The 25,436-nt window shown below is 34.3% G+C and overlaps 1 protein-coding gene across 2 annotated transcripts in view; it reads left to right on the forward strand.

The window, feature by feature from the left end:
• The first annotated feature begins 11,123 nt into the window (after positions 1-11,123).
• Positions 11,124-25,436, forward strand: part of RPP40 (ribonuclease P/MRP subunit p40) — a 40,046-nt gene continuing 25,733 nt past the window's right edge. For both annotated transcript variants that reach the window (XM_031946912.1, XM_031946913.1), the window contains exons 1-2: positions 11,124-11,350; positions 16,134-16,278. In XM_031946912.1, the coding sequence (XP_031802772.1) occupies positions 11,228-11,350; positions 16,134-16,278 (268 nt within the window). In that variant the 5' untranslated portion in view covers positions 11,124-11,227. The remainder of the gene's footprint in view (positions 11,351-16,133; positions 16,279-25,436) is intronic.

The following is a 25,436-nucleotide window of genomic DNA, read 5'->3' on the forward strand; positions in this document are numbered from 1 at the left end:
TATAAACTGTTTGGAAAAAATATGAAAATGAGTCCTACTAAACTCCTTCTATGAAACATAGCCAAACAAAGTGAAAAAAGAAAACTATAGAACACTAATTCTAATGAATACTGTTATAAAATTTTTAATTAAAATATCTACCAGTAAGTTACTACAGCATGTCATAAAGATTAAACATTATGACTGGGTTGAATTTATACCTGAAATTCAGAGTTGATTCAATATTAAGAAAATTAGAATCATAACTGATTATGTTAATAGCAAAACATCAAAAATCATATAATTAACTCAATAGATGCAGAAAATTTTTTGACAAAATACAAAATCTATTCCTATTTTTAAAAAAGCCCAAATACTAAAAACCATAGGAATAATTTTCTTAATATGATAAAGAATATCCATCTAAAACCAAGAATAAACATTATATGTAGTGAAATTAAACTAGAAGACATTATAATATAATCAGGGTTAAAGCACGGATATTTATTATCAACAATATCATTTCCTATATGGCTAGAAATTCTAGCTATAGTGATGATAAGACAAAGAAATGTAGAAAAGAAGCACCAATAAAGATAAAATAAAATTATTTATATATCATTTGATGGTTCTACTTTGAGAACCTCAGTGACACATAAAATTAATTGAAATATTTAATAACTTCAGCAAATCTGTAAGACAGGAAAAAAATCCATACAACTCACAAGCACTTATATATATTATCAAGAAAATCCAACAGGAAGAGATGGAAAGAAAAATTTCATTTAAAATAACTACAGAATATATAAAATACTTGTGAATTTACCTGCCAAAACATACACAGGAAAGGTATTAATACAATCACACCTTTAAAACAAATAGATCAGAAGATTTAAATTGATCTTATACTATTTTCTCTTTGATCTAATTTACAAGTATAATTATCCCACTTACATTGTGGGGGTTGGAGGCATTTCATCCCTGAAATCTGGAAGATCCATGTAAAATTTTTTTGATTCTCTCTTTGTAGCAGAATGGAAGTCTGGATTTTCTTTCTTTCTTTCTTTCTTTCTTTTTTTAGTACCTTATTGTAAAATTTGGGTTAAGTATTTGGTCATAGGCTCTGTGTGAGCTGTTGGCCTTGGATTATTATCTATGGTTTCTGCAAAACTCCAAAAGAACTCACATTTAATTTCTTATGCCAACCATGCCAAAAGTATGATAGGGAAAGGTGCAGTTTGAAAGAGATAACTATAATTGATTTTGTCCTGCTAACTGCTTTTATCCTATAACCATGTAAGTCATGGTTCTTTGTCCCTAAACTTACTTCAAAGTTTAGCCAGACTGTAATAGCTTGTTAAAAATACAATTCTCCCTCCTCAAGGAATTTAACTGACCTTGGAGAATGTGTGAGAAAGTAAGAGAGTTTAGGTGTAATATCTCCATTCCTCCAACTTACCCTTCAAGAATGTCTAGAGAGTACTATCTCACATCTAGACTCAAAAAAGAGTTTCTTAGTCCTGAGAGAAGAATGGAGATTGCAGTAAATGGGGAGGCATTGTTGTTAGCCCCCATTAACAAACTTTCAACCAATTATATTGTTCCCTGTACCTCAACTCTGTAACTAATCATGGTGCCTTTCATTCCATCTTATCTACCCCATTGAGTTCTTTGTTCTGTACTCCCTAAAACCTATAAATGGGGAGCTTGTTCTTTTGCTCATGGTCTTTGGCATGAATAGAGGCAAGCCACTGACTCATTTGTTGGCAGGCAGCATCCCCCTTAATAAATATCATCTTATTCAGAAATCTGCCTCAGTTTACTCGTTTGTTAAAATTTTATATCAAGTTTTAAATAATTGAAGAAATGTTAAATTGCTTATGAGTAGGCTGAGCCAATATAATAAAATGACAATATTAACTTACTTATTCCATGCAATATCAATCAAACTACCAAAGACTTACTTTAGAGAATTAGAAAAAATAATAACAAAATTCATTTGAAGGAAAAAGAGGTCAAGAATCTCATGAAAAAAAAGTGGAGAGGAAAAGGGCTTAGCAGTACCAGATTTCAACCAATACAGTGCAATTACAAAGCAGTAATCATCAAAATGGGTTAGTACTAGTTTGGTATATAGCCAATGAAGGAATTTATTTTGTTTGACTAAGTATATTTGTTATAAGGGGTTTGTTTTTCTTTCTTAGTTAATAGGAGGGGAAAAGTTCGAGAAGAGAAGGCACATTTTGGTAAAATGAAGGACATTTAATTTTTTATAAATGAGTAAATAGACTTTAAGAACTTTCCCTGAATAAAGTACACTTAGTTTTTGATCTTCTATAATGGCTTCTTTAAAAAGGGAGGCAAATCAATGAAACAAACTATGTATATAATATTTAGAAGCAAATGAACACAGTAGCTTAGTTTTTGATAAACTCAAAGACCCAGTTACTCAGGTAAGAACTCAGAATTTGAGAAAAACTGCTGAAAAAACTGGATATCAGTTTGGCAGAAATAAGATGTAGATCAATGTCTCTTACCATATACTAAAATAAATCCCAAATGGGTGACTTGAACATAAAAGGAGACATCATAAATAAATTAGCATGAAAGAAATTAACTGTTAGACTTATCCATGACCAAACAAGGGAAAGAAAGGATCACATAAGCTCAAATGCACAATTTTAATTAAAATGTTTTGCACAAATAAAACCAATGGAGTCAAAATTAGAAAAGAAGCAGTAAATTAGGGGGGAAAACTTTGCAATAAGTTTCTCTGGCAAAGGACTCATTTCTAAGATAAATAGGAGAACTGATTCAAATATATAAATAAAGAAGAGCTATTTCTTAATTCATAAATAATGAAAAAATATGAAGCCAGTTTTTAGAAAAAGAAATCCAGGCTATCAATGGCCATATGAAATTTTTTAAAATAGTTCAATCGAATCATCTTCAAAGTTTTATCTCATTCTTATCAGTCTAGCCACATTGACAAAAAAAGGATGATAGAAAATAGGAATATTAATACATTTTTGATGGAGCTTTAAAATGGTCCAGCCATTCTGAAAAGCAATTGAAACCATTCCTCAAAAGTTTCTAAACTATTTATATTTTTGATCGAATGATCAAAGTAATCCAGTGATAGTTATACCCAAAGAAATCAGAGAAAGACCTGTATATACAATAGTATTCATATGTGCAAAAATATTTACATTAGTTCTTTTTGGAGTGACAAAGAACTTGAAACTAAAGGGGGGGGCTATCAACTGGGGATTGATTGGATGAACAATATATGGAATATGAACATGATGGCATATTATGCTATAAGAATTAATGTTCAGAAAAACCTGGGGATTTGTGTAAACTGATGCAGAATAAAGTCAGTAAAACCAGGAAAATAAAGACTTAGGGACTATGATCAAAGCAATGACCAAAAGATTCATGATGAAACATGCCGTATATGTCCTGACAGATAGTTGAGGAACTCAGAGGGACATATTTTTTTGGACGTGGACATTTTTTGTTTGACCAAGTATACTTGTTACAGGGGTTTTGCTCTTCATTCTTATTCAAAAGAAGAGGGAAAATTGGAGTGAAGGTGAATTGGTAAATGAGAAAAGGGGGTATGGAAGACATTTAATTTTTTAAAAATTAAATACATTAAAAAAAAAAAGAGTAAACAGGCTAGTCCCAACAATCTTGCAATGAAGAGAGCCATCTACATCCAGACAGAGGACTGTGGGAACTGAGTGTGGATCACAATATAGCATTTTCATTCTTCTTCTTGTTGCTTGTTTGAATTTTGTTTTCTTTCTCATTTTTTTCCTTTTTGATATGCTTTTTCTTGTGCAGCAAGATAATTGTATAAATATATATATACATATGTTGGACTTAACATATTTTAACATGTTTAACATATATTGGATTACTTGCTATCTAGTGGATGGAATAATCGGATTTGCAAAGGTCAATGTTGAGAAATTATCCATGCATATGTTTTGAAAATAAAGAGCTTAATAAATTTTTTTTTAAATAGTAAACACACTTTAAAAGTTTTCCCTGATTAAAGTACATTAGCTTTAATAATGTACTTTGTGACCCTCTATAATAGTTGCCTAAAGGCTTATTCTTTTTGGGGTGGAGGGTGAACAGGGATCCTTCCTCATTATTAGTGGTGTTTTTGATAAGTGAGGTTGCTGGGTAGTTGTATTCAATGTAGTTATAATGTTACTGTTATTGTACTACTTATAATATTAATCCTAGAAGATGGTACAATTCAAGTTAAAAATGAACTCTAGGAATTTCATAACATGGAAACTATATACCTGGGAAACATATGCAGAATGACAAACTAATACAGCAGAGATATGACATGGCGTGTGGATACCTCAATTCCCTAACTGTTCTCTTTTCTCTTTGGATTAATTTGTTTACCCCAACCCAATTTACCCTGGCAGATTAGTGTCCTACAATTAACTTATTTAGGCTAACTTCACAACAACATGCCTACAATTCATAACTACAGCCCTTGAACCTCATCATAATTAGATGTTCCTCATTTAAATAAATTCACCTAGATGACACCACTAACCCTATCTTAAAATTTTTTCATTTGCCATCTTCTGATTTTTACAAGCCTACATTTCCCACCATATCTTTCCTTTTTCTCCCTCAGAAAGCCATTCCATATAACAAGGAATTTTTTTTTTAAAGAAGAAAAAAAAATTAGTGCAACAAATCAATACACACAAAACCAGTCACTATATGCAGTGATCTACAGTCATATTTTTGCACTTTTACAAAGGAGTAGGGGAATATACTTTTTCCTCCCTGGAGATAATCTTGCTCTTTATAATTTGCACTGGTATGACTGTTTTATGATTGTTCTATTTACATTGTGGTAGTTATTGTGCGTGTTTTCCTGGCTCAACTTACTTCATTTTTGTATCGGTTCATGTAAATCTTTTGATGTTTTTCTGTATTTATCATATTTTTCATACAGCACAGGCGTATTCCATATTCTACCATAATTTATTTAGCTGTTACCCCGCTAAAGTAGATATGAAAAAAAGGTATGAATCTACTTTGTTTGCAGTTCTTTGCTACTATAAAAAGGGATGTACAAATCTTTTTGTGTTATTTGGGAACTTTCTTTTTATCAATTTTCTGTTGAGAGCATATATCTCATACTGGAATTTCTGGGTCAAAGTATATGAAAATTTTAATGACTTTAACATCATAATTTCAAACTCTTTCCATTATGGTTGTCCTGATTAGTTGCTTCACTAACAACACTATGGTGGCCCTATCTAGTCACATCCCCTCCAACATTAACTCTTCTCATACTTTGTAATTTTTGCCAATTTTCTGGATATGAAGTGAAATCTTAAGGTTGTTTTGGCTTTAATTTCTGTCATTAATGGTTTGGTTCATGTTTTCAAATAGCAAATAGTTTGAGATTTTTCTTTTGAGAACTGTCTATTTATATGCATTGACTGCTGATTTATTGGGGAATGGCTTTTGGGATATGTATAGATATATGTGTGTTAGAATTCTATATGTCTGACTATAAACCTTTAATAAGAAATGTGATACAATTTTTTTCAATCAACTGTTTCCCTGTATTTATTAAGTATGTATATGTATAAAGCTTTTCAGTTTTATGTAATTGAAGTTATTTATTTTATCTTTTGGAATTGCCTCTATTCCTTGTTGCATTGACATATATCCTATCTATCATACCTGTCAAAAATATATGATGTTTCTTTTTTAATTTAAATATTTTTATGATCTTTAAAATTAAGGCATATATCCATTTTGAATTTATTGTAGAATGACCATTAACTCCTAATCATAAAACATTTACTATTTAGTAAATGCAAAACCCATAAATATGGGTAACAGTATCCCACAAATGCACACAATGTAGGGGAAAGTGGAAACAAATTCAGAGAAACCTGGTAGGGAGGCACATGACTATGTTTCCAGGGCAAGTCACACAACTCTTAACTGCAAACTTTGATGTCTTTGGTTTCCTTAGGGAAGGATTTGCTCCAAAATTGATAGGTTGGATGAGGTCACTTGTTTTCAGACTTCTACCTGAATAGCCTTTTGGCTGGGCTACAAGTTAAGTGGTAAGGTTTGTTAGCAAAAGCAGGCTTCCTAAGCCTAGAAACTGCAAAATTATTTTTGCAGAGTTGGCTATTTTGCTGGTCTCCAAGAAGTCTCCCACTCTCCTTCAGGATGACAGTAATAGCCAAGTCAGATAAATACTTCCTTACCCTAAATAAAAGAGGATTTTTTTCTTCCAATCAGCTCTCAGGAGCAATTTTTTCCCATCAATCAGCTAAACTCATGGCAGCAAAAATATAGCCTATCTTCTTCCATTTCAGTTCAGCAGGGGAATGTAATTCATGTTCTAAACTTTTCTCCTGGCTTTCTGCTGGATAAAGGGGCATTACCACTTCTGAGCCTAGGCTCAGTTTAGTTTGGTTTCCTTCAAGGAGCAGAATTCCCATTTCCTTGCTTTCCTCTTCTGTGCTCTATTTATATTCAATTACTCATTCCTGTCTCAAAGCAAGGTATCCTTTTGTGAAGTGACTTGCCTCTATATTACAGTGATAAAATGAAATTCACATGTCTGTCAGGCATGAAATAAATAGAAAATATATAATTATTCCATATTTAATGAAACTTTTTAGTTGTCATGGTTTCCCAGTTATTGATTTCAAAATCCTCACAAACTAAGAAATAATGCAATGATTTCCTACTTATTTTTAAACAAGGTTATTTATTATTGTAAGAAAGTTACAAGAGACTCCCATAAACATAGTGTCCCTGTAATGCTGTTCTGGTGGCAGTGCAGAGAATTGAGGTGGGAATCCCTTCTGGCCAGTGCACAGGTTCATTGTGAAAGAATTCACTAATGCGAAAAGTTTTAAGTGGCAAAAAGGAAAGTTTATTGTTGGATGAGAAATCAGCTTTGTTTGGAAGACTGTCTTCCAAGTGACAAAGTCCTGTAAGGGAAAATGGGGTTTAGCACTGAGAAGAGAATGTCTTCACAGTGAGCAGGAGTCTTAGTAGGTGACTGTGCCAAGGGAAGAGAGAGGTCTCTTAGTAGAAACATAATTCCTACCTCGGACATTCTGCAAAGAAAATGAGTCTAAAATTGCCCTTTAACAGAGACTGAAGTTCCCAGTTGAAAAGAAAGCCAATGTCCCCAAGCCCACATACTTATCAATACCAGGCCCAGATCTCCCAATTGAATGAAAATCACTTTGAAGGCTTTAGAGTTTTCTGAATGAGGATGCTACTCCCCAAAAGATCAATGAGGTTGAGTTGCCCTTGAATGATATTGCTTATCTCAATCTGGGAGGATATGCTTTCTTTCTAGATTCTCTGGAGCCTGGGAGACCCCAGTCTTTCTTCTTTTACAGATCAAAGGAGACATAGTTTCAGTGATTATTTTACACAATTTTTACAGAGTTCACTCAAGTCAACTGATTTTAAGCAAGACAGTTGATGACATCTTTCATTATCCTTATGGAAAAGATAAAAAGATGGGCTGGATGATAGCAAAATGAAATGGATTCAGAACTGGTAGAATGACCAAACTGCTTTTCTTTGTATTCTCAGTGCTTAAAACAGTGTTGGACACACAATAAACAATTAATAAATGCTAGCTGTTAATGATGATCATTAGTGGATTGGTGTCAACCTGAGGAGACTGAAGTTCAATTCTTAATTCTGAACTTTCTCAGTTTGACTCTTGTATTTTTTTAATCCTTTCACGGTTCACCCCCATCCCTAACTCCTTCTATCTAATCTTAGAAGATGAGGTGATTCAGGACAACCTGGGTTCAAGTCCCATCTCTGGTATATATAGGTTGTGTGATCATTGCTCTAGATTATAAATTTCAGAAAAGATGCTAACTTGCTTTGGGAGAGATTCCACATTTTGCTGTTCCATTTAGGAAAGAAACCTTAGATCCTGTCCTTGTCTCCATTATTCCAATAGCACAGCTTTGTTTGAATCTGAATCTGTCATTATGTTGTTATCTTCCTATTTCCTCCTCTTCTAAGCAGTCAAACATTTAGAAAGTGTAGTCTATGCACATTGCTTATAATTCCATTTTATGGAAATGGGGGGAAGGGAGGAAGTTCACTGGCTGCTACTCCAACATCTTAGCACCATCTTAATTTTCACTCATTTGGATGTATAGTTTATTATTGTATTGATCAAAGTTCAAAAGTCTTTCAAACATTTTTCTCTTTACTATTATCACTCTATAAATGGATTTTCTAGTTCTGTTTACTTCATTCTATATCCTAAAAGTTTTTTTGGTGCACTTGGAAATTCTCCATTTCATCATTTAATATGCCATTACATTCATATACCAATCTTTGTTTAATAATTCTTCAAAAGGAGAACATTCCCTTCACTTCCAATTTGTGGCTACCACAAAAAGAGATGCTACAAATATTTTTATATAGATAGATCTGCTTTCCTCTTTCTCTGATTTCTTTGGGGAATTAACCCAAGCATCAGTATGTGCCAATAAGATAGGTGCTACACGAGGAACCTCTCTGAGTTGCTTAAATTTACGTTTTTCTAATAATCAGTGATTTAGATAATTTTTTCATGTGATTCTAGATAGCTTGGATTTCTTTCTTTGAAGAATGGTTATATCCTTTGGCCATTTATCTACTGAAAAACAGCTAATGCCTTATAAATTTGAATCAGTTCCTTATATACTTTAGAGAATCTAAACTAGATTCAGAGAAACTTTATCAGAGAAACTAGCTACAAAGATTCCTCCCTCCACCCATTATCTGTTTCCTTCTTTTTATTTACATTAGATTTGTATGTACAAAACTTTTAAAATATTATATAATCAAAACTGTCCCATTTTACCTTATATGACCCTGTGATTTAGTCAGTCATAAACTCTTCCCCTATCCATAGATATAAGTAACTTCTCTCTGATACAAAAGACCTTATTTTTAAAACCTTTATCTTGCTACAAGGCATATAGTATCCACGGAATTAAAAATGAGATTATACAGGGAAAGGCCATAGAGGATGTGAGTGGAATAGGATAAGAAATAAGACACTGGCATTGAGCTCTTGCTGTCTTTCCATATCTGAAATACTCTCCTGCCTCTTTTCCAGCTATTGGCTTTCTTTAAGTCCCAGCTAAAATTCTATCTTGTACAGGAAGCCTTTCTAATCTCTTCTAAATGCAGTGTTTTTAATTTAAAAATTTTTTTATTTCTGGTTTTTCATATATATATGAAAGGTTCATTGTGCTTGTTTTATATCTATATCTATATCTATATCTATATCTATATATATATCTTTGTTTACTTGTTATCTTCCCCATTAGATTATGAACTCCTTAAGGGTGGGGAATGCCTTTTTTTTTTTTTTTGATATAGCTTGGTGCTTTGGCACTGTGTGTAGCACATAGTAAGTGCTAAATAAATATTTATTAAAACTGGAATAAAAGACTCACTAAGGAACTTGTTGGAATTGTTACAAACTGTTAAGCCATTGGAGTTGTTAGAGACAATAAATATCTAATTTGGCATGGTTCAATATTATTGATTTGATCTTAGAAGGAGATATTTTGGGCCAGAACTTGAAACAAGGTACTAAGTACAACTGATAGAAATGATGCTTGTGTTCACACCTTTAGAGAGCTCATAAGTATCTAAGTACTCAATGGAGTTCATACATTTGGGAGAGTTCAGGGCTTAGTATGGCTTAGTATAAGATATCCGAATTCACACCTCCCTTAGGGCCAGAGAGCACTCTGGGAGATAACCCAGAATCCCTCTCTCTCCAGAAGGAGGAGTTTCTCTTTGGGAAATCATATATATACAGGAAGCTCTTAGAGCTGGATAGAGTTTCTTGGGAACATTGACTGGGGTCGGAGAGGAGCACTCTGGGAGGAAGCCCACAAGCCCTATCTCTGAGGCAAGAGAGATTGCATCTTTCAACTTAGTGCTGGCTGGAGGCTGAAGAAAGCAGAGGCAGAAGCCAAGGACAAAGCTGCAAGATCTCTTGGAACCAAGCAGAGAGATAGGCTCTAAGCTAACTGGGCTATATTGAAGGACACAATAAAAGATCTGAACTCTTTTATCACCTAGCTGTGTTTTGGAAAAAGAACACCAACAGGAACTGATTGAAAAGCCCAGGCCTGTCCCCTGACAATGGTGAGGGATAACTTTATGGGCCTAAAAGCTAAGCACTAAGCACTGGTACAGTTGGTTGGCACAATGGACCCGCAGCCAGGAAGTCTTGAGTTCAAACTAGGCTTCAGACCTTACTAGCTATGGAGCCTTATCCAATCATTCCACCTGTTTGGCTCAATTACTTTATCTATAAAAATAATAGCACCTACATCCCAGAGTGATTGTGAGGCTCAGTTGAGCTATTAATCACAATGTGCCTAGCACATAGTAAGAGAGAAATATTAGCCATTATCATTAGTCTACTGATAATATTGTAATGTCGGGAAGAGGCAGGAAAGAAAAGTTCCTTCCTACTTAGCACCCCTGGTTAATTTATGGGAGGGCACACAAGAAACTTTCAGGATAGCCAAGCTTGGATGAACAGCAATCTGCACCGTAGAAAGGAACCTCTGGTGATTTGAACTCTTAAACTTGGCTGCTCACAACAACGCAATAATCCAGGACAATCCCAAAGGACTAATGATGAGGCAGAGGAAGAACTGAGAGTGTGTGACTACGGACTGAAGCGTGCAATTTTTCACTTTCTTTCTTTTTTTTCTTTTATTCTAGTCTTTGTCCAGAATGACTAGTTTGGCAATGTTTCATATAATTGCATCTGTCTCAGACGGTTTACCGACTCGGGGAGGGAGGGAAAGAACATGGAACTCAAAACTTTAAAAATACTTTAAGAAAACCCTCGAATATAAATAGAAGGAAGGGGAGAGGAGGAAGTGGGAGGGAAGAGAAAGGAAGGGAGGAGGAAGCAGGAGAGTGAGCACGGAAAGGGGGAGGAGCTATCTCGAGGGCGGCAACGTCCTGGACCCTCCTCCCTAATGGTTCTCTTACTGGGACCGCCCTCAGGAGGCTTCGTCCAATCCCGAGGCGGAGCCGCGGGCCGCGTGTTTCTCACTAGCCACGTGGGAGGCCAGCAGAGCCGTACTGGGCACGCGCAGCATGGCCACCGGCTCGCCAAATACGCTTTTTTACTGGCCCCGGTGTGTTTGTGCCGGTGACCATGTCTACTTTGCGCAGGCTGCGGGAGGCGCCGCGACACTTGCTGGTGTGCGAGAAATCCAACTTCGGCCACGACAAGTCCCGGCACCGGCAGCACGTGCAGACGCACTACCTCAACTACAGGGTGAGTCCCGCCTCTGGCCCTTCCTCCCCGGCTGGGGTGGTCTACGCCGACCCCAGAGAACGTGAGGAGTCGGGGCGTCAAACCTACTCGCACCCCTGGCCCGCTCCTCTCACCACGCCATCCTTCCGAATGCTGCTCTTTCCCCGGCACGTGGGCTAGAGCGGGCGGGGGCGGGAGGAAAGATTGCGCTGAGCACCCTGGGAGTTGTTGTGTTCCGAGTCTCTCTGGCGGAGGCTCCTGACGCCTGGGAAGACTACAAATCCCACAATGCTACCGGCATGGGACTCTCTTTGGGGATCTCAGTTCTACACCTGAAAGATTCCTGCGGACACATCCCCGAGTCCTGCTCTCTCTGTTATAACTTGGGAGATTGAGACCCAGGGTGGTTAAGTTTCACAGGAAAATCTTGAACTCAGGCCTTTAATCCCACAACCAGATCCTGTACCATACTAGGAAAAATCCAGGACATTGATGGGCACAATGCCCATTCAGTCTCTTAGATTCCCGTTTTTCCGCCAGAGTTTGGGACCTCCCGGGATGTAACTAACACCTGAGTTGGTTTTTCAGACGTTTAAGAGCTCTAGCTGGAAGTGACTGGTGCTGGCTGTCTTTTAAATGTCTTTGTATTTATTTTTTCCTGAAGCCTCCAGTATCTTCCCCCCTCTCACCATCCCAGCCTTGAGTTTGGATACTTTTTTTTTAAGCCAAAAAACTGTGGTTAATCCCAATGGGGGGGGGGGGGGGGGGCTACATTTCCCAAAAGTACTCATTGAAAATAGTTCGCAATCCCAAGGAGGAATTGCATTTGCTGTCCCTTGCAGTTGTTAATCAAAGTGAGCTACTTTTTTGGGAGGGAGGGGGAAGAGGAAGAGTGCTTTGGAAGGAATTTTTTAAAATACACGTTTTATTTGTTTCGTTAAATTATTATTCGTTAAAGTATATATTATATATACTATATAATAGTATACATACTATGTAAAGTATATATTAAGAAATTTTAACATTCATTTTTAAAATTTTGAGTTCCAAATTCTCGTCCTTCCCCCTTGAAAAAAAATAAGCAATATGATATTGTTTACATTTGTGAAAGATTGAAAGGAATCCTTAAATTCATTAATGCTTAGGCTTAATAGGCAATGGGGGAAAACAAAGATAAAGACAAAGCTCCTGCTTTTATAGAATAGATTAACCAGCAAATAATTTATTAATCACTTGCTATGTGTAAATTCGCGCTGAGGGCACAAATGGAAAGGAAAAAAAAAAAAAACGAAAACAGCCCTTTGCCCTCAAAGAACTTGCATTTTAGGTGGGGAGGAGAGAGGAGAGAGTATATACAAAGATGATACACTTAACTTTTCATACTATGTATGATACTATGATATCATATATATCATCATAAATAAAGAATTACAATAGTAATGATGATACATAGTATGATAATAAATATGGGTTTGCTTCATAAAATTTTGCAGTTATTTTGATAGTGTATTAATGAGGTGATGGAGGAAACAAGCACTATGACTTGTCTCTGTTTTGCAAGTGTAGAAATCATCAAGGTGTGAAATTTATTGCATGACTTATCTAAAGGTTTTAAACTATTGACATATCTGGGAATAAAACTGTTTGGTTCCCTTATCACTGTCCTCTAAAAACTTTCAGACAAACTGCTTTACTGGAAATTTACAGTTTAATTGGAAGTTTTTGTCAACTAGGGAGTTTTTTACTCCAGTAGTTAATAAACTTTTATTTATCAAACACTTTGCTTCTATGTTTGTTTACTTCTGGATTTTGTCCAGAATATTTCTATTTTTCAATCAGTACCAGTTTAATGATTATTGCTTTGTCATATTGGCTATTTAAAAGTCCTCTTCCTTATCTTTTTCCAAGGTAAAGATTATTGTAATTCTTTATACTTGAATCAACAGGCCTACAACCACATTGTGGATATGCCAAACATCTAATAAATATATTAATAAATATTTTAAAATATTTTAAATATTAAATAAATATTATTTTTTATTATGAGCTTATATTTCTCCAGATAAATTTTGTTATTGTTTTGCTTATTTCTATAAAATGATCCATGTTACTACTTCTGCAAGTTAATTTGGCATTATCATTTTGATTATATTGACAATCACAAACATTTAATAATCTCTCTCTAAGTATTTGTATTTATTTGAGTAAGACATGTTTTTAAAAATTTCATATTCTTTCTTTTCCAAAATCAGTACATTGGGTGTGTCAGAAAATACTTATTCCAGGGACCCTTCTTTTATTCATTTCCCATTTTTTAAAAAGTATATACACTTTGTTAAAATAGTTCAATTTGAAATTCCCTCTAGATTGCATGTAGTATCTACCTTTTCCCTGAGAAGAGGCAGAAAGTTTCTCATTGTGACATTTACCTGATTCTTATCATTGACATAAGCAAGTATTGGTGGGCTAGAAAGATAAAACCTCAGATAATGATAGTTTAGATATTTTGTATCCATCTGCATCTTAAATTATTTGATCCAATTAGTTTTTGTTTTTATTAAAGAATACCAGAGGATTGTGATATTAAGAATCTAAATACAGTAGGTCAACTGTCATCGATGGAGAGATTAAACGTTTGACACTGAAGATTGATCTATCCCATTCTTCTAATGATTCTTCCAATTTTATGCTTTGGGGATAGCCTAGATTAATTGAATGCTTTGCCTAACCTTCTGAAAATTTCTACCCCCTCTGTATTGCTTTTCATTAAGATGCTTACAACTCTCCACTGTAGGAATTAATATTTTAATTGGGCATTGCCCTTGACTGCCATATATATATGTATATGTATTTGTTAAGAACATCAAGTATATATTAACTAAGGTTTTGGGCCTATTCATTATGTTGATTGATTTTAAATGGTTAACTTTTTTTTTTTTTTTTTTTAAGGAAACAGTGATTGTTTATAGCAATGTCTTTTATTCATCCTTCCCCCTTTTAAAAACATGCAATTTACTTAAGTAGCTCATATTGGAGTTGCCTTAATTTTCATTCTTCTAATGTGGTATTATGAACTTTGGTCCAAAAAAATCAATGGACTTTGGAATCAAAACAAAGATGGTAAGGACAGTTGGACTAAACCTATACTAAGAACTGGTAGCTTTATAGTGGAGATAAGTTTTGTGAATATTTGTAGAATCAGTTCTCAAGCTTTCTGAAAAGGAAGAGGAGGATACAAAGTGCTTGAAAAAACTGACCTTATTACTCAAAAAGGGTGATTTGTGAAAATGTCAACAACTGCTGACTCATGCCTCCTTTCTAATTTCTATAAAAATACACGTGTGTGTGTGTGTGTGTGTATTATATAAAAATCATCAGGTGGTATGAGAAGAGAACAGGCAGGATTTCATAAACTATATTCTGTAGAAGACTGTATCTTCATAGTTGCACAAATTGAAATGTATAGAGAACAATATTTTCTCTTAAAGATTTTCCTCTCCTTAGATGGACTATTTAGAATTGGCATGTATAGATCATTTGTACATATATTTATCTTGAACATACACTAAGTTTTGGTAGTTACCTATCCCAGAATTGAATAGAAGGGAATCAGCTTAATTATTATTTAGACTATTGTGCTTATAATATCCTCAACCTTTTTCCTATAACAAAAATCCATTTTTTTCAATAATGATTTTTTCTCTTGACTATATGACCCTGGACAAGTCATTTAACCTCTGCCTCAGTTATCTCAACTGTACCTTCCAGACTAGTTGTGAGGATCAAATGAGGTAATTTTTGTAATGCCTGTCACATGATATGAGCTATATAAATACTAGCAATTATTTGTCATCATCATCATCATCGTTACTATTATATAAAGTAGCAACTTGATCATTTCATTTGCATATTGAGAGTTCTCTTTGCTTGACTATCAAACTTATGTCCCTCCTACATCAGCCAGGGATATTTCCCATTACTCTATTTTGTACAGCATCTTTTCATTGGTCCCAGGATGACAATGGATACAGAGAGCATTTGATATCTTTTTATTTTCTTGATATACAAATTAACTGTTTTACAAGGTACCCGAGAAAACATTTATTCCCTTTATAAGTGGACTCCTGAAATAACTCTCATAGTACTTTATTGAGAAAGCAACTACAATATACAAGGTGTCCCAAAAAAGTCTTAATGCAGATTTAAGCTTAAATAGCTTAAAACTTTATATATGAAACTATAAAAATATGTAAAATCTTCTTAATTTACATTGGGGTACATGTCATGCAACAAATCTTTTACAAATTTCTCTCTCCTTGAAATATAAATAAGTTACTTTTTCTTGTTTAGGAATATCCCCACCTCTCCCTGCTGCAGTCTGGCAGCACTCTACCCTTCCAGTCTTATTTCATATTACTTTGCATCACAACTTCACCTCTGAGCCAGCTGCTCCCAAATTCAGCATTCCATCACTTCTCTCCTTATTTCCGTTTCAGAAAATTCTAGTCTTGCTTCAAGCCTTACTTAACTTGCACCTTCTTTGTGAAGCCTTCTGGTCTTCCTAATTGTTAGTGCTCTCTTTTCTCAAATGGTCATTTGCTTATTAATTTTATTATAGTTATTTAATAGATTGAATTCTTGTAGAAAGTAAGATCCTTGAATACAAGGACTGTTCTATTCTCTGAATTCCACAGTGCCTTATATGTAGCAGGTGCTTTAAAAATACTGAGTAGTTTGTCCTTATGAACTTAACTACTACTTTCTATAGAAATAAAATCTTTATTTCTGTTACCCATTCATATAGGTATCATTTCTGATTCCTGAATGTGGGATACTATCAAAAGAACTGAAAAATATTGTCATGGAGGTTGGACCCTACTACTTGGTGAAGAATTTACCTCTTCATGAATTAATTGTACATGATTTCATCAATAACTTTGTGAAAAAAGGTAGGAAAATAGTATCTCTTTGGTGTGATTAGTACACTTGGGAATTGTTACTAACCAGTATATTGGTCTCTTTTTCTTGATATAATATTTGTTTTATTAAATTTGTTTCATTTATCCCTCAATGAAACCTTTTCATTCTATATCATTCCCTCTATTGTATATATGAAAATTCTTTATTTTCTGTAGATAACATAATACTGAGAAGTGGGTTATAATAGGAAACACTTATATTTTAAGTTTTTTTCTTTGTTTTATTATTATTACTGTGATTTGAATTGCAAATTCAATATTTGAATTTGAATTGCACATTTCAATATACAAGAAAGGTTTGTGTAAGAAATTGATACATGGTTAAAAAAAGGTTTATTACGAGCAGGACCAGGAGATCATTACATACTTCAACAACAATACTATATGATGACCAGTTCTGATGGACCAGGCCATCCTCAGCAACGAGATCAACCAAATCATTTCTAATGGAGCAGTAATGAACTGAACTAGCTATGCCCAGAAAAAGAACTCTGGGAGATGACTAAAAACCATTACATTGAATTCCCAATCCCTATATTTTTGCCCACCTGAATTTTTGATTTCCTTCACAAGCTAATTGTACAATATTTCAGAATCTGATTCTTTTTGTACAGCAAAATAACAGTTTGGTCATGTATACTTATTGTGTATCTAATTTATATATTAATATATTTAACATCTATTGGTCATCCTGCCATCTGGGGGAGGGGGTGGGGGGTAAGAGGTGAAAAATTGGAACAAGAGGTTTGGCAATTGTTAATGATGTAAAGTTACCCATACATATAACCTGTAAATAAAAGGCTATTAAATTTAAAAAAAAAAAAAAAAGGTTTATTTCCCTTTCTGGTCTTTGTTTTGTTTTCTTCTGGCTAAGACAAGGGAGCTTTCTTTTTCTGAACCAACTTCACATGCCTGTCTCCGTTGAATGTCCTCCTTTTGATAACTGTTGAAGGAAATACTGCTGTAAGTGGCCCAGGGGATAGATTGATGAACTTGGAGTCAGGAAAACCTGAGTTCAAATCCAGCTGAGCGCATTTACTAGCCATGTGACTGGGCAATTCATTTAATCTCAGTTTCATCATCTGTAAAATGAGAAGCATAGTATCACCTATCTTCCAGGGTTACAAATGTTATTTGTAAAGTGCTTCACAAACCTTAAGTTGCTATGTTAAATGCTAGCTTCTTAACAATATTATTATTATTATTGGTGTCTCATTTTGTTTCAATATTAAATATAACCTTGGAGGTTAGGTGTGACTCAGAGCATCATCATTTCTTATGACAAAATAATATTCAATTTTATTCATACATCATAATTTGTTTAGCCATTTCCTAACTGATTAGCTCTTGTTTTGTTTCCAGTTATTTGTACAAAAGGGGCTAGTAAGCATAGCCTTGTACATATGGGATCTTTCCTTCTGTCCTTGACCTTGTTGAGATCAATGCTATGTCAAAGGGGATGTGTGTACTTTATGTCTTTCAGAATAGTTGGGCCATTCCACAACCTCATCAACAATTCATTAGTGTTCCTGTCTTTCTATAGCCCTTCCAACAATTATTGTCTTCTGTCAATCTGTTAGCTATAATCTTAAAGACATTTTAATTTGCATTTCTTTTCTTACTAATTATGTAGGATAATTTTCATGATAATACCTTGAATTTTTTCACTTGAGCACTATGTCTTTGTATAGGTTTTATTACATATTATATGTATCTAGTTCTTTGTCATCTGCCCTTTTTTGTTTAAATCAGAAATACTTTCTGTGAAGATTTTTCCCCTCAGTTGTTTTCCTTTTAATTCTGCCTTTAGTTTGCTTGTGTTCAATTTTATGGAATTAAAAATTTTCTATTTATTTTCTATAGTCTCTTCTTAAGTTAATCTTATTTGTTTGATCTTTCTTGTTTAGGTTTTAAAGTTTTTTGTGGTAGATGGTATAAGATATTAGTCAAAATCCCATTCTGCTAGAGTGTTTTCCAACTTTAGACATCAACAAACATGAACATTTCAATGAGTCAAGATAAGTAGGAGTAAAGATTTACATTAAACTGTGAACCTCCATTATATGCTGAATTTTAAAAGTGTGTGTTAAACTTAACACAATAGCACAAAAGTTATGCTACTTGTCTACATTCCCTTCTAAACTTTTTTCTGTTCTTTGTATTTTTAATGCTTTCTTTGCACTTTTTTCAGTTTTTTACACTGATGTCACTACCCACCAATACTACCTCACTATATATAGGAGCTTTCCCTTATGATAAATAAGTATCATTAAGCAAACCAAATTGACATATCAGGCATATTTAATAGGAAAAAAAAATGGTGGCTGTGTGTGTACGTGTGTGTGTCCTGAATCTCAAGCCCAGAGATGTTAAACTCAGAGTAGTGCATCTGAATCAAATTAAATGTAATTGGGAAATATTTAACAAAATAAAGATGTAATATAACATAATGTTAATTTATGGTTTCTAAGTCAGTATTAATATATGTGGGATCTATTTCTGTTTGAGTTTGACATCATTGCTTTAACTGTTCACCTCATTGCCAAGAATTAAGAAGCATCTTTCATGATGAATTTCCTAAATTCATGCTGAGTTACAAATTGTTCTCCTGGTTCTGCTTGTTTCAGTCTGCATCAGTTCATACAAATGTTCTCAGGATTTTCTGAGTTCATCATAATTGTCATTTGCCATGGCACAATAATATTCTATTACCTAAGCCAGCCATAATTTGTTCAGCCATTTCCAAATTGATGAGAACTTAACTTTCCTTTCAGTTAGTAGCTACGACAAAAAAATGCCACTATAAATGTTTTCATGTATGTATATAGCATATGTGTACATATATGTACATTTACATATATGAAGATATATACATGCACACATACATATGTAGTAACATATAAATATGTGTCTTTTTCTGCTTTCTTTGTCCTCAAAATATAGATCTAATAGTAATATCGCCGCACCAGCAGAAGTATAATTTAGTAATTTTGGGGACATAGTTCCAAATTGCTTTCCCAAATGCCTGCATTGGTTTGCAGTTCCACTGTTGATCTTTGTTGTTAAGTGGTCAAAGAAAGAGGAACATGACCCATATGTACAAACATTTTTTTAAAATCATCTTTTTGTGGTAGGACTAGAAACTCAAGGAGTACCTACCAGCTGGGAAATGGTTGAAATCAGTTACAGTTTATGAACATAATAGAATGTTATTGTATAGTAAGAAGACAGTTGCTGGGAAACCTGGAGAATACTTGTTTGAATCATGAAGAATGAAGTAAAAGATCCTAGAGAACAATTTATTCAATAACAAGATCATCAAGAAAAACTATAAGAAGGATTTAGAACTCCCTCATCAGTTTCAGTGATTAGACATCATTTCAGAGGACTGATGATGAAACTTGCTCCCTACCTCTTGACAAGGAACTGTTAGGCTCAAGATGCAGAATAAGGCATACAGTTTTGGACAGAGCCTGTGTGGAAATGTGCTTTGTTTAACAATGCATTTTATAAGGGCTTTTATTTTTCTTTAAAGAAAAAAATTATATATGGTGGTAAGAGTTGTATAGGGATAGGATAGCCACCAAACATGAGAGATTCTTTGAAACCTTTTTTTAAAAATGCACAGGACAAAACACAAGGAAAACATTCAGCAGCATTTATTAAGTACTTCTGTATGCCAGACATTGAAGAAAGGTTAAAATACTACTTTTTGTTCTCTAGGAATTTACATTTTGGTGGGGGAGACAACATGTGAATAATTAGATACATACACCATATGGACAGAGTAAATGGAAGTTAATCTCACAAGGGTAAGCTATAGCAATTGAGGGGGTCCTGCAGAAGGGGTTGTTTGAGCTCAATCTTTAAAAATTTGGGATTTTTTTAAGAGATGGAAATGGGAAGCAGAACTTTCTAGACATGAGGGACAAGTGCACCGGCAAAGAGGTGAGAGATGAAAAGTTGTGTATGAAAGAGTAAGGAGGCCAAAATGGCTGATTAAGAGAATTCTTGGAAGGAAATAAAATGTAAAAACACTTAAAGGGTAGAAAGGGGCAAGATGTGAAGAGCTGTCTTATTTTGTTTGTTTAATAGCCTTTTATTTTTCCAAATACATGCAAGGATAGTTTTCAACATTCACCTTTGCAAAATCTTGTGTTCCAAATTTTTCTCCTCTCCTCTTCTTCCTCCCTTCCCAAGTCAGCAAGCAATCTGATATAGGTTAAATATGCAATTCTTTTTAACATATTTATTCAAGAAAACTCAAATCAAAAGGGGAAAAGACCCCCTCCCCTTAAAAAAACCAACAAAGATGAAAATACTATATATGCTTTGATCCATATTCAGTGTCTGAATGCACTTTCCATCATCACAGTTGGTCATCACATAATCTTGTTGCTGTGTACTTTGTTCTCTTGGTTCTACTCACTTTGCTCAGCATCAGTTCGTGTAAATCTTTCCAGGCTTTTCTGAAATCAGACTGCTCATTATTTCAGATAAAGCAATAATATTCTATTACATTCATATACTATAATTTTTCAGTCATTCTCCAACTGATGGACATACACTCAGTTTTCAATTCCTTGCTACTACAAATATTTTTGCACATATGAGTCCTTTTCCCTCTTTTGATCTCTTCGGTTTACAGGCCCATTAGAGACAGTGTAGGATCAAAGGGTATGCACAATCCCTTTGGGCATAGTTCCAAATTGCTCTCCATAATAGTTGGATCATTTCCCAACTCCACCAACTATACATTAGTTTCCTTTCCAACATTTATTATCTTTTCCTGTCACCTTAGCCAATCTGAGAGGTGTGATGTGGGATCTCAGAGTTGTCTTAATTTGCATTTTTCTAATCAAAAGTGATTAAGAGCCTTTTTTATATGACTAGAAATGGCTTTAATTTCTTCATCTGAAAATGGTTCATATCCTTTAACCATTTATCAATTGGGAAATTGCTTGTGTTCTTCTAAATTTGAGACAATTCTATATATATTTTAGAAATGAGGCCAATTAGAATATGTTTTTTCCCCTAGCTTTCTGCTTCCTTTCTAATCTTGAGTGCACAGATTTTGTTTGTTCAAAAACTTTTTAATTTAGTGTAATCAAAAATATCCATTTTTCATTTCTTAATGCTCTCTAGTTCTTTTTTGAACGTAAATACTTCCCTTCTCCACAGATCTGATGAGTAGAGTATCAGTTGTTCTCCTAATTTGCTTATAATATCATCCTTTATATCTAAATCATGAACCCATTTTGACCTTATATTGGTGTTAGATGTTGGTCACTGCCTAGTTTCTGCCATATCATTTTCCAGTTTTCCCAGCAATTTTTTTTTAATAACTTTTTATTGACAGATGTAATGGGCTGAAGCTTGAGTTGATGCACTGAGGTCCCAAGTACGTGAGGCTAAATAGTAATTGGACCATACTCTATTAATATATATGCTTGGAGAAAGAATGGTCCCCGCCCACTCTTTGTGCAAGTTCTGATGTGTTGTATAGGAAATGACAATTTTGGTGGGTGGAGGCAGAGGGGTGGAGAGAGGAGCAGAAAGAGACGGCTGGCTGGCTGGCTTCTTGTCGCAGCTGTTCACATTGCTATCATGATCCCCCTTCACCTCTGCTGGCTGGGTCCTGTTGCAGCTGCCCATAATGCTATCGCAATTCCCCTTCGCCTCAAAAAGAATAAAGATTGAAGATTTTCTCTTAACCTGAATTCCTGACTCCGGTCATCACAGACAGAACCCATGCTGGGGTAATTTTTTAAATTTTAAAATATGCGGTCATCACAGACAGAACCCATGCTGGGGTAATTTTTTACAACATTATCCCTTGAACTCACTTCTGTTCCAATTTTTCCCCTCCCTCCTTCTACCCCCTCCCCCAGAAGGCAAGCAGTCCTGTACATGTTAAATAGGTCAGTATATCCTAGATACAATATATGTGTGCAGAACTGAACAGTTCTCTTGTCCCAGCAACTTTTTTCAGATGGTAAGTTCTTATTCCAGAAGGTGGAGTCTGAATTTATCAAACACCAAATTATTATAGTCATTGACTATTGTGTCTTGTGAACCAAACCTATTCCACTGATCCACTACTGTGTTCTTACCCCATACCAAATGGATTTGATGACTGCTGCTTTTTAATATGGTTTTAGGTCTGGTACAGCTAAGCCACCTTCCTTTGCATTTTTTTCACTAATTCCCTTGAAATTTTTAACTGTTTTTTCTAACAGATTAATTTTATTATTATTTTTTTTCTAGCTCTATAAAATAATTTCTTGGTGTTTTTGATTGGCATAACACTGAATAAGTAGGTTAATTTATATAGAATTGTCATTTTCATTACATTAGTTCAGCCTACCCACAAGTACTTTATATTCTTCCATTTGTTTAGATCTAATTTTATTTGTATGAGAAGTGTTTTGTAATTGTTTTCATGTATAATTCCTGACTATCTTGGCAGGCAGACTCACAAATATTTTATATTGTTTACAGTTATTTTAAAAGGGATTTTTATTTCTATTTCTTGCTGCTGGGATTTATTGGTGACATAGAAATGTTGATGATTACCAAATCATTTCTAATGGAGCAGTAATGAACTGAACTGACTATGCCCAGAAAAAGAACTCTGGGAGATGACTAAAAACCATTACATTGAATTCCCAGTCCCTATATTTATGCACACCTGCATCTTTGATTTCCTTCACAAGCTAATTGTACAATAATTCAGAGTCTGATTCTTTTTGTACAGCAAAATAATGTTTTGGTCATGTATACTTATTGTGTATCTAAGTTATATTTTAATATATTTAACATCTACTGGTCATCCTGCCATCTAGGGGAGGGGGTGGGGGGGGGTAAGAGGTGAAAAATTGGAACAAGAGGTTTGGCAATTGTTAATGCTGTAAAGTTACCCATGTATATATCCTGTAAATTAAAGGCTATTAAAAAAAAAAAAAAAAAAAAAAAAAAAGAAATGTTGATGATTTATGCAGGTTTGTTTTATGTCCTGCAACTTTGCTAAACTTGTTAATTGTTTCTAGATTTTTTTTTAGTTTATTCTCTAGGAATCTCTAATTATACCATCATATCATCTGCAAAGTGAAGAGCTTTTCAATGACAAACAAATTTTTCTATGTCTATTTGATTCTGGAACTGAATAGGAAACCAATGGGGTTTTTCAAATTAGGGATGGGTCATGGTAGGACCTCATGTTTTCAGGAAAATCACTTTGGTTGTCTCAGGTGTTTGAGATGGCTTGTTGGCCTTTCCAGATACTTTTTAGTTACTGCTTTAAATTTTGCAAAGAAATGATGATTGGGTAAGTCAACATTCTTTTGTCTTATTTCCCATTTGTTTGGAATTGACTTATTTAATAGATTAGATTAGAACTGCTGTAATTGTCTCTATTATCACATTTTAATCTTCATTCTTATTTTATTTTGATATTTTAATGATGTTCAATACTTGCAATATTGACCCTTTCTGACTGTGTTCTTGGAGAAAATATTCATAATGTGGATTAGTCAGAAGCTTCATGCCTTTGCAAGTCTTTGACTTTTCTAATTTCTTAATCACAGACCATGTTTTCCTACACATTGTAACATTTTTTTTTATTTAAAAAACTTTTTTTAATATAGCTTTTTATTGACTAAACATATTCATGGGTAATTTTTCAACATTGACCCTGGCAAAAACTTCTGTTCCAACTTTTCCCTTCTTTCCCTCCACCTCCTCCCCTAGAATGGCACATTGTCCAATACCTGTAAAATGTGTTAAAGTATATGTTAAATAGAATATATGTATACATATTTATACAGTTGTCTTGCTATGCAAGAAAAATCAGATTATTTAGAAAGAAGGTAAAAATAATCTGAAAAGAAAAACAAAAATGCAAGCAAACAATAACAGAAAGAGTATAAATGTTATGTTGTGATCCACTTCTTTATTTCATTTTTAAATTTTATTTTAATTTTTTTGTGAGGCAGTCAGGGTTAAGTGACTTGCCCACAGTTACATGGCTAGTAAATGTCAAGTGTTTGAGACTGAATTTGAACTCAGATCCTCTTGTCTCTAGGGCCATTGCTCTATTTACGGTGCTACCTAATTGCCTTACATTGCATCATCTTCTTAAGTGCCCATTGTAATGTTGAAGTCACTCAGTACCCAGGTAGAAATTGACTTAAGCTTTTAAGATCTTGAAAAAGTTCTTCAAAACTTCTCTTTACATCTTAGTTTCCTGTAATGAATATTGATGTATAATCTGTAATTATTTCATAGTAATCTGTCTTTGCTTTAAAAAAAAAAAAGTTTACTGATGTCTTTTCCTTTTTTTTTTTTTTTTTTTTTTTTATTTATTTAATAGCCTTTTATTTACAGGATATATACATGGGTAACTTTACAGCATTAACAATTGCCAAACCTCTTGTTCCAATTTTTCACCTCTTACCCCCCCCCCACCCCCTCCCCTAAATGGCAGGATGACCAGTAGATGTTAAATATATTAAAATATAACTTAGATACACAATAAGTATACATGTGATGTCTTTTCCTTTTTATTCACTTACAAATATGCTTCTCCTTTGGAGCAAGCCTTGCCAAGGAACAAAATAAAAATCAGCAAATCAATCCAGCACATTCACAGTCTCCCCCCTTCCCCCCCTTTCAATCAGCAAAGGGTGGTACTTCTCATCTCTTCTCCAAGGCCAAGCTTTTCCCTGTTTCTTGTTGCCTTTGGTTATTTGGTGAAATCAACTCCTCTAAGTCCATTATTATTTTTTTTTTTTTTGAGGAAAATCCTTTTGGCTGCAACTTGGTTACCACTTCTGGTTTCATTTATAGTGAGGATGTCAGCATGAAACTGGTTCAGTTCATCTTGTAGAATTTTTCCTAACTGATCTCTGGATAAAGATGACACATTAAAAATACCGACAATTAAAGTAATTTTTGTAGGCAGTCTAAGGACTGTGTTTCTCAGTGTTCTCCGCCCCCTTTTTGTCATTCCATTACAGTCACTACGGAACTCTAAGGGTTCTGCGTAGTACATGCTGAGGGACTTCTAGGTGCCGAGCTTTCATGGGCTGCCATTTTCAGAAAATTCATTACCTGGTGGTCTACCTTCT

This window comes from Sarcophilus harrisii, chromosome 1, assembly GCF_902635505.1.
Source record: "Sarcophilus harrisii chromosome 1, mSarHar1.11, whole genome shotgun sequence".
In the NCBI taxonomy this organism is placed as follows: Eukaryota; Metazoa; Chordata; class Mammalia; order Dasyuromorphia; family Dasyuridae; genus Sarcophilus; species Sarcophilus harrisii.